This window comes from Boleophthalmus pectinirostris, unplaced genomic scaffold (genome assembly GCF_026225935.1).
Source record: "Boleophthalmus pectinirostris isolate CB_2022bp ecotype Guang Dong unplaced genomic scaffold, ASM2622593v1 HiC_scaffold_23, whole genome shotgun sequence".
NCBI classification, from domain to species: Eukaryota; Metazoa; Chordata; class Actinopteri; order Gobiiformes; family Gobiidae; genus Boleophthalmus; species Boleophthalmus pectinirostris.
This window is the reverse complement of record NW_026571207.1, coordinates 3,851,444-3,863,943: the sequence shown is the minus strand read 5'-3', so window position 1 is coordinate 3,863,943 and position 12,500 is coordinate 3,851,444. Positions and strand designations below refer to the sequence as shown.

General features: G+C 47.9%; 1 protein-coding gene across 1 annotated transcript in view; it reads left to right on the top strand.

Annotated features, from left to right (window-relative positions):
• The window catches only part of LOC110161432 (plasma membrane calcium-transporting ATPase 1-like), a 67,690-nt gene that overhangs the window by 40,426 nt on the left and 14,764 nt on the right, over positions 1 to 12,500 (top strand). The window contains exons 6-9 of the mRNA XM_055159603.1: positions 233 to 358; positions 2,599 to 2,634; positions 7,902 to 8,093; positions 11,314 to 11,528. Coding sequence (XP_055015578.1) covers positions 233 to 358; positions 2,599 to 2,634; positions 7,902 to 8,093; positions 11,314 to 11,528 — 569 coding nt within the window. The remainder of the gene's footprint in view (positions 1 to 232; positions 359 to 2,598; positions 2,635 to 7,901; positions 8,094 to 11,313; positions 11,529 to 12,500) is intronic.

Genomic DNA, 12,500 nt, shown 5'->3' with positions numbered 1-12,500 from the left:
GTTCTTCAGACTCATGTGTTGTCCTTCTCGTTCTCAGTTCTTCACTCATGTGTTGTCCTTCTCAGACTCATGTGTTGTCTTCTCGTTCTTCAGACTCATGTCTTCTCATTCTTCAGACTCATGTGTTGTCCTTCTCGTTCTTCAGACTCATGTGTTGTCCTTCTCGTTCTTCAGACTCATGTGTTGTCCTTCTCGTTCTTCAGACTCATGTGTTGTCCTTCTCGTTCTTCAGGCACTCACGTGATGGAGGGCTCTGGGCGGATGGTGGTCTCGGCCGTGGGGCTGAACTCTCAGACCGGAATCATCTTCACGCTGCTGGGAGCGAGCGAGAACGACGAGGAGAAGAAGGTCAAGAAAAGTAAGAACCAAAAAGAAAAGAAAACATCTGACTGTTCTGACCCTGACCTCTGACCCCTCTGACCCTGACCTCTGACCCCTCTGACCCTGACCACTCTAAGAGAATGGGCCCATGGAGCTTTGCGTTGTTGGACTTTCAGCTTGTTTCTGCTCATTTTTGTGCTTCAGACTTTTGGACCTTTGGTTCCAGAGGTTCTGGAGAAGGTTCTCGGCCTGAGCTGAACTTAAAGAAGAGAATCTTTCTGAGGACCTTGACTAAGGTTAAACAGGAGGACCCTTCTGAGGACCTTGGAGTTAGAGGAGGATCCTTCTGAGGACCTTCGGGTTAGCGGAGGATCCTTCTGAGGACTGTCACTAAAGTTAGAGGAGGGTCCTTATCAAGACCTCGACTAAAGTTAAAGAGGAGGATCCTTCTGAGGACCTTCACTAAAGTTAAAGAGGAGGATCCTTCTGAGGACCTTCACTAAAGTTAAAGAGGAGGATCCTTCTGAGGACCTTCACTAAGACACGATCAGATTCAGTCAAAATTAGGAAACTTGTCAGTGATTTTTGTGTGGCAGGTTTCATTCTGTGTAAATATAAAATCTGTAAATACAGAAAATGTGTTAAAATGACCAGAAGCAGAGATATTACATGACCTGAAGCAGAGACATCACATGACCTGAAGCAGACTGTTGAGCGACCTGTTAGCGCAGGGCGTGGTGATCCCGAGGGGCTGGTGTTATTGGATTTTTAGCGCTTTGATTTGCTTTGTGCTGTGGCTGTGACCCCGTTTGACCTCTGTTTGACCCTGTTTGACCCCTAAGCCCCGCCCCTTTCGGTTTGTTGTGTCGATCATGAGTTCTGATTGGCTGAAGTTTGAGTTCATCAGGCATCCATTAATACGACGGAATGAACGCTCACGGCAGAGAGACGAGACCCCGCCAGTCAGACCCGGTTTAGTCCTGATTTAGTCCTGGTTTAGTCCTGATCTTGGTGTAGTTCTAGGGTTCTTTCACTCCTCTAGTTTGATTCTTCGTTCGTCTTCAGGCATGTGTATCAAAGACTCCAGTTTTTTCCGCTCAGGGACACTGGAACGCCCGCCGGACGTCTTGGGAGCGAGGCCGGTCCCTCTCTTCCTGAGCAGACACGGTTTCTCAAACCCGCCGAAGAACCTCGCTGACCCGGGGAGCTCGGACTCACAAACCTTACGGACCGGCGACCGCGGGGCAGGGTTGGCGCGCTCAGTTCGGGAGTCCGAGTCTCCCCTCCCACGGTGCATCTGGAATAGTTGGTTTGGATCTACCGTCCCTGGTTTGGACCCGAGTTGGCGTCTCACCAGAAGGACCAGAGGTTGGCATTTGGTGCGGAGTCAAGCGTTTGAGCGTACAGTGCAGATCCCGAGTGCGACTGAAGCTTTCACACCAATGTAAACCGACGAAATCCGGCGTAAACCGACGAAAACTGACAAAAAACTACGTAAACCAATTAAAACCGTCAAACTGTAAACCGACAAACAGACATAAACAGACGTAAACAGACGTAAACCGACATAAACAGACGTAAACAGATGAAAACTGACGAAAACCAATAAAAACCAACAAGAACCAATGAGAACGAACAAAAACTGATGTAAACCGACGAAAACTGACAAAAAACTACGTAAACCAATGAAAACCGACGAAAACTGTAGACAGACGTAAACCGACATAAACAGACGAAAACCAATAAAAAACAACAAGAACCAATGAGAACAAACAAAAAACGACGTAAACCGACAAAAACTGACAAAAAACTACGTAAACCAATGAAAACCGACGAAAACTGTAAACAGACCGTAAACAGAGAAACAGAAAACCGACGAAAACTGACGAAAACCAACAAGAACCAATGAGAACGAACAAAAACCGACATAAACCAACCCAAGAAAGAGCTTCTGGATCCAGTGGAACGTTGCCGTCGGTGTGAAAGAACCTCTAGTGAAGAACCACTTTAGTCCTCTCCTGGGTCTAGCTGGACTAAGCCGGGACTAAAGCCGGTCCGATCGTAAACAGAGCGTGGTGACCTGTGATTGGCTGTGAGTTGGTGGGGTGGGGGGGGGTGGGCGTGTCCGTGTCTCTCTGCTCTGATTGGTCCATTCCTGCCACAGCGCACACACAGGAGACTTGTTCCTTTGGTTTCCGTCGTGGTTTTTGGTCGTGGTTTTGGTCGTGGTTTTGTTTGGTCCATGCTCAGCCCTCCCCCTCTCTCTCTGTTGAACAGGTAAAAAACCCGGACCCCCCGAAAATCGCAACAAAGGTAACCCCCCCCACCCCCACCCCACCCTCCTCACCCTCTCACCCTCTGACCTCTCACCTCTGACCCTCCTCTGACCCTCCTCTGACCCTAACCCACATCTGTCCTCTGGGTCAAACGCACCGGAGCAACTTTATAAACATTAAATATGACATAGGAGGGGTTTTTTTTTATATAGACTTGACTTTTCACTCTACACAGTTCACTCTACAGTTCACTCTACACAGTTTACTCTACAAAGATCACTCTACACAGTTTACTCTACAAAGATCACTCTACACAGGTCACTCTACACAGTTCACTCTACACAGTTTACTCTACAAAGATCACTCTACACAGTTTACTCTACAAAGATCACTCTACACAGGTCACTCTACACAGTTTACTCTACACAGTTTACTCTACAAAGATCACTCTACACAGTTCACTCTACACAGTTTACTCTACAAAGATCACTCTACACAGTTTACTCTACAAAGATCACTCTACACAGTTCACTCTACACAGTTTACTCTACAAAGATCACTCTACACAGTTTACTCTACAAAGATCACTCTACACAGTTCACTCTACACAGTTTACTCTACAAAGATCACTCTACACAGGTCACTCTACACAGTTCACTCTACACAGTTTACTCTACAAAGATCACTCTACACAGGTCACTCTACACAGTTCACTCTACACAGTTTACTCTACAAAGATCACTCTACACAGGTCACTCTACACAGGTCACTCTACACAAGGTCACTCTACAAAGGTCACTCTACACAGGTCACTCTACAAATGTCACTCTACACAGTTTACTCTACACAGTTCACTCTACAAAGGTCACTCTACACAGTTCACTCTACACTGGTCACTCTACACAGTTTACTCTACACAGGTCACTCTACAAAGGTCACTCTACACAGGTCACTCTACAAAGGTCACTCTACACAGTTCATTCTGCACAGATCACTCTAGAAAGGTCACTCTACCTATTTCACTCTACACAATTCATTCTACATATTTTACTCTATGTAGGTCACTCTACAATGGTCACTCTACACAGATCACTCTAAAAAGATCACTCTACACAGTTTACTCTATGAAGGTCATTCTACGAAGGTCACTCTACACAGGTCACTCTACACAATTCACTCTAGACAGATCACTCTACAAAGGTCACTCTACACAGTTCACTCTACACAGGTCTACACAGGTCACTCTACACAGTTTACTCTATGTAGGTCACTCTACACAGTTCATTCTACACAGATCAGTCTAGAAAGGTCACTCTACCTATTTCACTCTACACAGTTCATTCTACATATTTTACTCTATGTAGGTCACTCTACAATGGTCACTCACACAGTACTCTATGATCACTCTACACAGTTTACTCTACTCTAAAAAGATCACTCTACACAGTTTACTCTACACAGATCACTCTATAAAGATCACTCTACACAGTTTACTCTACACAGATCTCTAAAAAGATCACTCTACAAGTTTACTCTACAGTCACTCTAAAAAGTCACTCTAACACAGTTTACTCTACACAATTCACTCTGTGTAGGTCACTCTACATATTTTCACTCAACACAGTTCACTCTACATATTTCACTCTACACAATTCACTCTAGACAGATCACTCTACAAAGGTCACTCTACACAGGTCACTCTACACAGTTTTAGGTCTCTACATATTTCACTCTACACAGTTCACTCTACAAAGGTCACAGAGAACATGAGGAACATCTGCACATTAGAACACAACACCTGACACAGGCTCCACCTCAGGCAGATGGTGCGGTTACTCCCCCCTCCCCCTCCTCCTCCTCCTCCTCCCTCCTCCTCCTCCTCCTCCTCCTCCTCCTCCTCCCCTCCTCCTCCCTCCTCTCCTCCTCCTCCTCCTCCTCCTCCTCCTCCTCCTCCTCCTCCTCCTCCTCCTCCTCCCTCTCTCCTCCTCCTCTCCTCTCCTCTTCTTCCTCCTCTCTAGTCTCATGTGATGTGTCTGTTGCTGTTGGGGTTTTTTTTTTTTTCTTTTTCTTTTGCGTCTCCATGTTTTCGCTGTATTTTTTTTTCCTGCACACTTCCTGTTTGTTTTGGGGTGTCCTTCCTGCCCCCCCCCCCCCCCCCCGCTCCCCCCTCGCTCCCCCCGCCCTCCCCCCCCTCCCCCCTCCGCCGAGCGTGTTTTTTCCCATGGTGCAGTGCGGCGTGTGTCCTGTGCTGTGATTGGCTCTCGAGGCTCTGCTCTGTGTCTGGACCTTTTTTCTGACGTTTTTTTTTCTGTGTCAAACTTGTGGCTTCTGTTTTTTTCTCTCTGACTCTTGAGTGTCTCCGTCCAAACTCGTCCGAACGCTCCAGGACGACTTTACTTTGGTCCATGTTTGATCTGAACTCCGCACGCACGCACACGGTCCTGATGTAGACCCGGTTTAGACCCGGTTTAGACCTGGTTTTAGACCTAGTTTAGACCCGGTTTAGAGGTGGTTTACTCCTTGATTTAGTCTGAGTTTAGTTCCGGTTTAGTCCTGGTTTAGACCTGGTTTAGTCCTGGTTTAGTCCTGGTTTAAACCTGGTTTAGTTCTGGTTTAGTCCTGGTTTAGTCCTAGTTTAGTCCTGGTTTAGACCTGGTTTAGTTCTGGTTTAGTTCTGGTTCAGTCCTGGTTTAGATCTGGCTTAGTCCTGGTTTAGACCTGGTTTAGATCTGGTTTAGTCCTGGTTTAGTCCTGGTTTAGTTCTGGTTTAGTCTGGTTTAGTCCTGGTTTAGTCCTGGTTTAGTTCTGGTTTAGTCCTGGTTTAGTCCTGGTTTAGTCCTGGTTTAGACTGGTTTAGTCTGGTTTAGTCCTGGTTTAGTTCCTGGTTTAGACCTGGTTTAGTCCTGGTTTAGTCCTGGTTTAGACCTGGTTTAGTCCTGGTTTAGGGTTTAGTCTGGTTTTAGTCCTGGTTTAGTCCTGGTTTAGTCCTGGTTTAGTCCTGGTTTAGTCCTGGTTTAGTCCTGGTTTAGTCCTGGTTTAGTCCTGGTTTAGTCTGGTTTAGTCCTGGTTTAGTTTAGTCCTGGTTTAGTCTGGTTTAGTCCTGGTTTAGTCCTGGTTTAGTCCTGGTTTAGTCCTGGTTTAGTCCTGGTTTGGTTTAGTCCTGTCCTGTTTAGATCCTGGTTTAGTCCCTGGTTTAGTCTGGTTTAGAGTCCTGGTTTAGTCCTGGTTTAGTCCTGGTTTAGTCCTGGTTTAGTCCTGGTTTAGTCTGGTTTAGTCCTGGTTTAGTCTGGTTAGAGTCCTGGTTTAGTCCTGGTTTAGTCCTGGTTTAGTCCTGGTTTAGTCCCTGGTTTAGTCCTGGTTCAGTCCTGGTTTAGTCTGGTTTAGTCCTGGTTTAGTCCTGGTTTAGTCCTGGTTTAGTCCTGGTTTAGTCTGGTTTAGTCCTGGTTTAGTCCTGGTTTAGTCCTGGTTTAGTCTGGTTTAGTCTGGTTTAGACCTGGTTTAGTCTGGTTTAGTCTGGTTTAGACCTGGTTTAGTCCTGGTTTAGTCCTGGTTTATCTGGTTTAGTCCTGGTTTAGTCCTGGTTTAGTCTGGTTTAGACCTGGTTTAGTCTGGTTTAGTCTGGTTTAGTCCTGGTTTAGTCTGGTTTAGTCTGGTTTAGTCCTGGTTTAGTCCTTGTTTAGTCCTTGTTTAGTCCTTGTTTAGTCTGGTTTAGTCCTGGTTTAGGTAGTCCTGGTTTAGTCCTGGTTTAGTCTGGTTTTAGTCCTGGTTTAGTCCTGGTTTAGTCCTGGTTTAGTCCTGGTTTAGACCTGGTTTAGTCCTGGTTTAGTCCTGGTTTAGTCCTGGTTTAGTCCTGGTTTAGTCCTGGTTTAGTCCTGGTTTAGTCCTGGTTTAGTCCTGGTTTAGTCCTGGTTTAGTCCTGGTTTAGTCCTGGTTTAGTCCTAGTCCTGGTTTAGTCCTGTCCTGGTTTAGTCCTGGTTTAGTCCTGGTTTAGTCCTGGTTTAGTTCCTGGTTTAGTCCTGGTTTAGTTTAGTCCTGGTTTAGTCCTGGTTTTAGTTCCTGGTTTAGTCCTGGTTTAGTCTGGTTTTAGTCCTGGTTTAGTCCTGGTTTAGTCCCTGGTTTAGATCCTGGTTTTAGTCCTGGTTTAGTCTGGTTTAGTCCTGGTTTAGTCCTGGTTTAGTCCTGGTTTAGACCTGGTTTAGACCTGGTTTAGTCTGGTTTAGTCCTGGTTTAGTCCTGGTTTAGTCTGGTTTAGTTCCTGGTTTAGTCCTGGTTTAGACCTGGTTTAGATCTGGTTTAGTCCTGGTTTAGTCACTGGTTTAGTCCTGGTTTAGTCTGGTTTAGTCCTGGTTTAGTCCTGGTTTAGTCTTTAGTCTGGTTTAGAGTCCTGGTTTAGTCTGGTTTAGTCCTGGTTTAGTCCTGGTTTAGTCCTGGTTTAGTCCTGGTTTAGTCCTGGTTTAGTCTGGTTTAGTCTGGTTTAGTCCTGGTTTAGTCCTGGTTTAGTCCTGGTTTAGTCCTGGTTTAGTCCTGGTTTAGTCCTGGTTTTAGTCCTGGTTTAGTCCTGGTTTAGTCCTGGTTTAGTCCTGGTTTAGTCCTGGTTTAGTCTGGTTTAGAGTCTGGTTTAGTCCTGGTTTAGTCCTGGTTTTAGTTCTGGTTTAGTCCTGGTTTAGTCCTGGTTTAGTCCTGGTTTAGTCCTGGTTTAGTTGGTTTAGTCCTGGTTTAGTCTGGTTTAGTGGTTTAGTCCTGGTTTAGTCTGGTTTAGTTTGTGTGTGAGGAGACGTTCGTTTGCTTCTGTTTCTGCTTCAGCTTCACTGCAGACGCTAACTCTCACCTAACCCCGCCCCCTCCCACCTAACCCCGCCCCCCCACCTAACCCGCCCCCCACCTACCTACTCCTTCCTCCTCACCTCCTTCCTCATCTCCTTCTCCTTCTTCCTCCTCACCTCCTTCCTTGTCTCCTTCCTCCTCACCTCCTTCCTTGTCTCCTTCCTCCTCACCTCCTTCCTTGTCTCCTTCCTCCTCACCTCCTTCCTCGTGTCCTTCCTCCTCACCTCCTTCCTTGTCTCCTTCCTCCTCACCTCTTTCCTTGTCTCCTTCCTCGTCTCCTTCCTTGTCTCCTTCCTTGTGTCCTTCCTCCTCACCTCCTTCCTTGTCTCCTTCCTCCTCACCTCTTTCCTTGTCTCCTTCCTCGTCTCCTTCCTTGTCTCCTTCCTCCTCACCTCCTTCCTTGTCTCCTTCCTTGTGTCCTTCCTCCTCACCTCCTTCTCCTTCCTCGTGTCCTTCCTCCTCACCTCCTTGTGTCCTCAGCTCCTACGAAGGACGGCATCGCTCTGGAGATCCAGCCTCTGAAGAGCGAGGAGGCGGGCGAGGCGGGCGAGGCGGGCGAGGTCGAGGAGAAGGAGGAGGCCAAACCCGTCAAGAAGGTCAACGTCACCAAGAAGGAGAAGTCCGTGCTCCAGGGCAAACTCACCAGGCTCGCCGTGCAGATCGGGAAAGCCGGTACGAGACGGGACGGGACCGGGACCGAGACCGAGACCGGGACCTGGACCAGGACCGAGACCGGGACCTGGACTAGGACCGAGACCGGGACTAGGACTAGACCGGGACCTGGACTAGGACCTGGACCTGGACTGGACCGGGACCTGGGACCTGGACTAGGACCTGGACTAGGACCTGGACTCTGACTCATGACTTGTTTTTGTTGTTCTCTCGTCGTTGTTCCTCATCACAAACCTGCCTGAAGAGGTTCTAGAGTCCTCCGTGCATGTTTGAGTCATCTAGTGATCTCTCCCTGGGTCCAATTCAAACCCTCCTACGGGTCTGTACGAGGCTCCGCCCACAAATCTACGTCCCCCACGACCCCACACGACAATTCTCCATAAAAACACAAAAACATGACTCAGGGACAGTGTGACTGGGGCAGTGTGACTGGGGCAGTGTGTTCAGGGACAGTGTGACTGGGGCAGTGTGACTGGGACAGTGTGACTGGGGCAGTGTGACTGGGGCAGTGTGTTCGGGGACAGTGTGACTGGGGCAGTGTGACTGGGCAGTGTGTTCAGGGACAGTGTGACTGGGACAGTGTGACTGGGGCAGTGTGTTCAGGGACAGTGTGACTTCAGGGACAGTGTGACTGGGACAGTGTGTGACTGGGGCAGTGTGACTGGGGCAGTGTGTTCAGGGACAGTGTGACTGGGACAGTGTGTTCAGGGACAGTGTGACTGGGGCAGTGTGTTCAGGGACAGTGTGACTGGGACAGTGTGACTGGGGCAGTGTGACTGGGGCAGTGTGACGTGTGGGCAGTGTGACTGTGTGACAGGTGACAGTGTGACTGAGACAGTGTGACTGGGACAGTGTGTTCAGGGACAGTGTGACTGGGGCAGTGTGACTGGGGCAGTGTGACTGGGGCAGTGTGACTGGGACAGTGTGTTCACAGGGACAGTGTGACTGGGGAGTGTGACTGGGGCAGTGTGACTGGGGCAGTGTGTTCAGGGACAGTGTGACTGGGACAGTGTGTTCAGGGACAGTGTGACTGGGGACAGTGTGACTGGGGCAGTGTGACTGGGGCAGGGTGTGAGGGACAGTGTGACTGGGGCAGTGTGTTCAGGGACAGTGTGACTGGGACAGTGTGACTGGGACAGTGTGACAGTGGACAGTGTGACTGGACAGTGTGACTGTGACTGACAGTGTGACTGGGACAGTGTGACAGTGTGATGGGACAGTGTGACTTGTGTTCAGTGTGACTGGGAGTGTGTTCAGGGACAGTGTGGGACAGTGGACAGTGTGACTTCAGGGACATGTGTGACAGGTGTGTCGGTGTTTTGTTTGTTGGATTCGTTCGTTTGAAGTTTTTTCTTTCTGAGATAAAAATAAGTCGAGGTAAAAATAGACGAGAACAAAACAAGACCAGAACTAAACCAGGACTAAACCAGGACTAAACCAGAACTAACCAGAACTAAACCAGAACTACCAGAACTAAACAGAACAGGAAAACCAGGTCTAAACCAGAACTAAACCTAAACCAGAACTAAACCAGAACTAAACCAGGACTAAACCAGGTAAAGGTCTAAACCAGAACTAAACCAGAACTAACCAGGTAAACCAGGACTAAACCAGGACTAAACCAGACTAAACCAGGACTACTAAACCAGGACTAAACCAGGACTAAACCAGGAACTAAACTCAGGTCTAAACCAGAAAACCAGAACTAAACCAGGTCTAAACAGCTAAACCAGAACTAAACCAGGTCTAAACCAGAACTAAACCAGGTCTAAACCAGGACTAAACCAGGACTAAACCAGGACTAAACCAGAACTAAACCAGGACTAAACCAGAAACGAACTAAACCAGAACCAGGACTAAACCAGAACTAAACCAGGACTAAACCAGGTAAACCAGGACTAACCAGACTAAACCAGTCTAAACCAAACTAAACAGAACTAAACCAGACTAAACCAGGTCTAAACCAGAACTAAACCAGGTCTAAACCAGGTCTAAACCAGGAACTAAACCAGGTCTAAAACCAGGACTAAACCAGAAACTAGAACTAAACCTAACCAGAACTAAACCAGGACTAAACCAGGTCTAAACCAGGTCTAAACTAAACCAGGACTAAACCAGGAAACCAGGTCCAGAACTAAACCAGGTCTAAACCAGAACTAAACCAGGACTTAAACCAGGTCTAAACCAGAAACTAAACCAGAACTAAACCAGGTCTAAACCAGGTAAACCAGAACTAAACTAAACCAGACTAAACAGGGACTAAACCAGACTAACCAGGACTAAACCAGGACTAAACCAGGACTAAACCAGGTCTAAAAGCAGGACTAAACCAGTAAACCAGGAGTCTAAACCAGAAACCAGAACTAAACCAGGACTAAACCAGGTCTAAACCAGAACTAAACCAGGTCTAACTAAACCACTAAACCAGGTCTAAAACAGGAAACCAGAAACCAGGTCTAAACCAGCTAAACCAGGTCTAAACTAGGACTAAACCAGAACTACTAAACCAGAAAACCAGAACTAAACCAGGACTAAACCAGGTCTAAACCAGGAACTAAACCAGGTCTAAACCAGAACTAAACCAGGACTAAACCAGGTCCAAACCAGGTCTAAACCAGAACTAAACCAGGACTAAACCAGGCTAAACCAGAACTAAACCAGAACCAGAACTAACCAGGTCTAAACCAGGTCTAAACCTAAAACAGGGTCTAAACCAGGACTCCTAAACCAGGACTAAACCAGGTCTAAACCAGGACTAAACCAGGACTAAACCAGGAAAACCAGGACTAAACCAGGAAACCAGGACTAAACCAGGTCTAAACCAGGGACTAAACCAGGTCTAAACCAGAACTAAACCAGAAACTAAAACCAGGACTAAACAGGTTAAACCAGAACTAAACCAGGTCTAAACACTAAACCAGAACTAAACCAGGACAAACCAACTAAACCAGGTCTAAACCAGAACTAAACCAGAACTAAACCAGCTAAACCAGGACTTAAACCAGGTCTAAACCAGGTCTAAACCAGGTCTAAACCAGGGAACTAAAGACTAAACAGTCTACTAAAAACCCAGGTCTAAACCAGAAACTAAACCAGAACTAAACCAGGCTAAACCAGGACTAAACCAGACTAAACCAGCTAAACCAGAAACCAGGTCTAAACCAGGACTAAACCAGGACTAAACCCGGTCTAAACCCGGTCTGTGGTTGTGGTGTTCCAGGTCTGATCATGTCGGCCGTTACCGTGGTGATCTTGATCCTGTACTTTGTGATTGACACGTTCGGGGTTCAGGGGCGGAGCTGGGTGGCAGAGTGCACGCCCATCTACATCCAGTACTTCGTCAAGTTCTTCATCATCGGCGTCACCGTCCTCGTGGTCGCCGTGCCGGAAGGGCTGCCCCTGGCGGTCACCATCAGCCTCGCCTACTCCGTCAAGGTACTGGCACCTGTCGCACCTGACGCACCTGTCGCACCTGTTGCACCTGTCGCACCTGTCTCACCTGTCTCATTTGTGTCACCTGTCTCATCTGTCTCACCTGTCGCGCCTGTCGCACCTGTCGCACCTGTCGCACCTGTCTCATTTGTGTCACCTGTGTCACCTTTCATCTGTCGCACCTGTCGCACCTGTGTCAGCTGTCACCTGTCACACCTGTCTCATCTGTCACTTGTCTCACCTGTCACCTGTCACACCTGTCATCTGTTTCACCTGTCTCACCTGTCACCTGTCTCATTTGTGTCACCTGTCTCACCTGTCGCACCTGTCTCACCTGTGTCAGCTGTCACCTGTCGCACCTGTCTCACCTGTCGCACTTGTCTCGCCTGCACTTGTCTCACCTGTCACCTGTCACACCTGTCATCTGTTTCACCTGTCTCACCTGTCACCTGTCTCATCTGTGTCACCTGTTGCACCTGTCTCACCTGTCTCACCTGTGTCAGCTGTCACCTGTCGCACCTGTCTCACCTGTCACTTGTCTCGCCTGTCACCTGTCTCAGCTGCGTCACCTGTCACATCTGTCATCTGTTTCACCTCTCACACCTGTCTCACCTGTCTCACCTGTCTCACCTGTCTCACCTGTCTCATCTGTTTCACCTGTCACACCTGTCTCACCTGTCACCTGTTGCACCTGTCTCATCTGTGTCACCTGTCGCACCTGTCTGTAGTCTGGTTTGTCGTTGAAGTGAATAAAAACGAGTTTTTAAAGACTTTAGAGTTTTTAGAGTTTTTAGAGTTTTTAGAGTCCTTTGTGTCCTCATCTTGCGTCCTTCATGTCCTTGTCTTGCGTCCTTCATGTCCTTTGCATCCTTCATGTCCTTCGTGTCCTCGTCTTGCGTCCTTCGTGTCCTTCGTGTCCTTGTCTCGTGTCCTTTGTGTCCTCATCTTGCGTCCTTCGTGTCCTCGTCTTGCGTC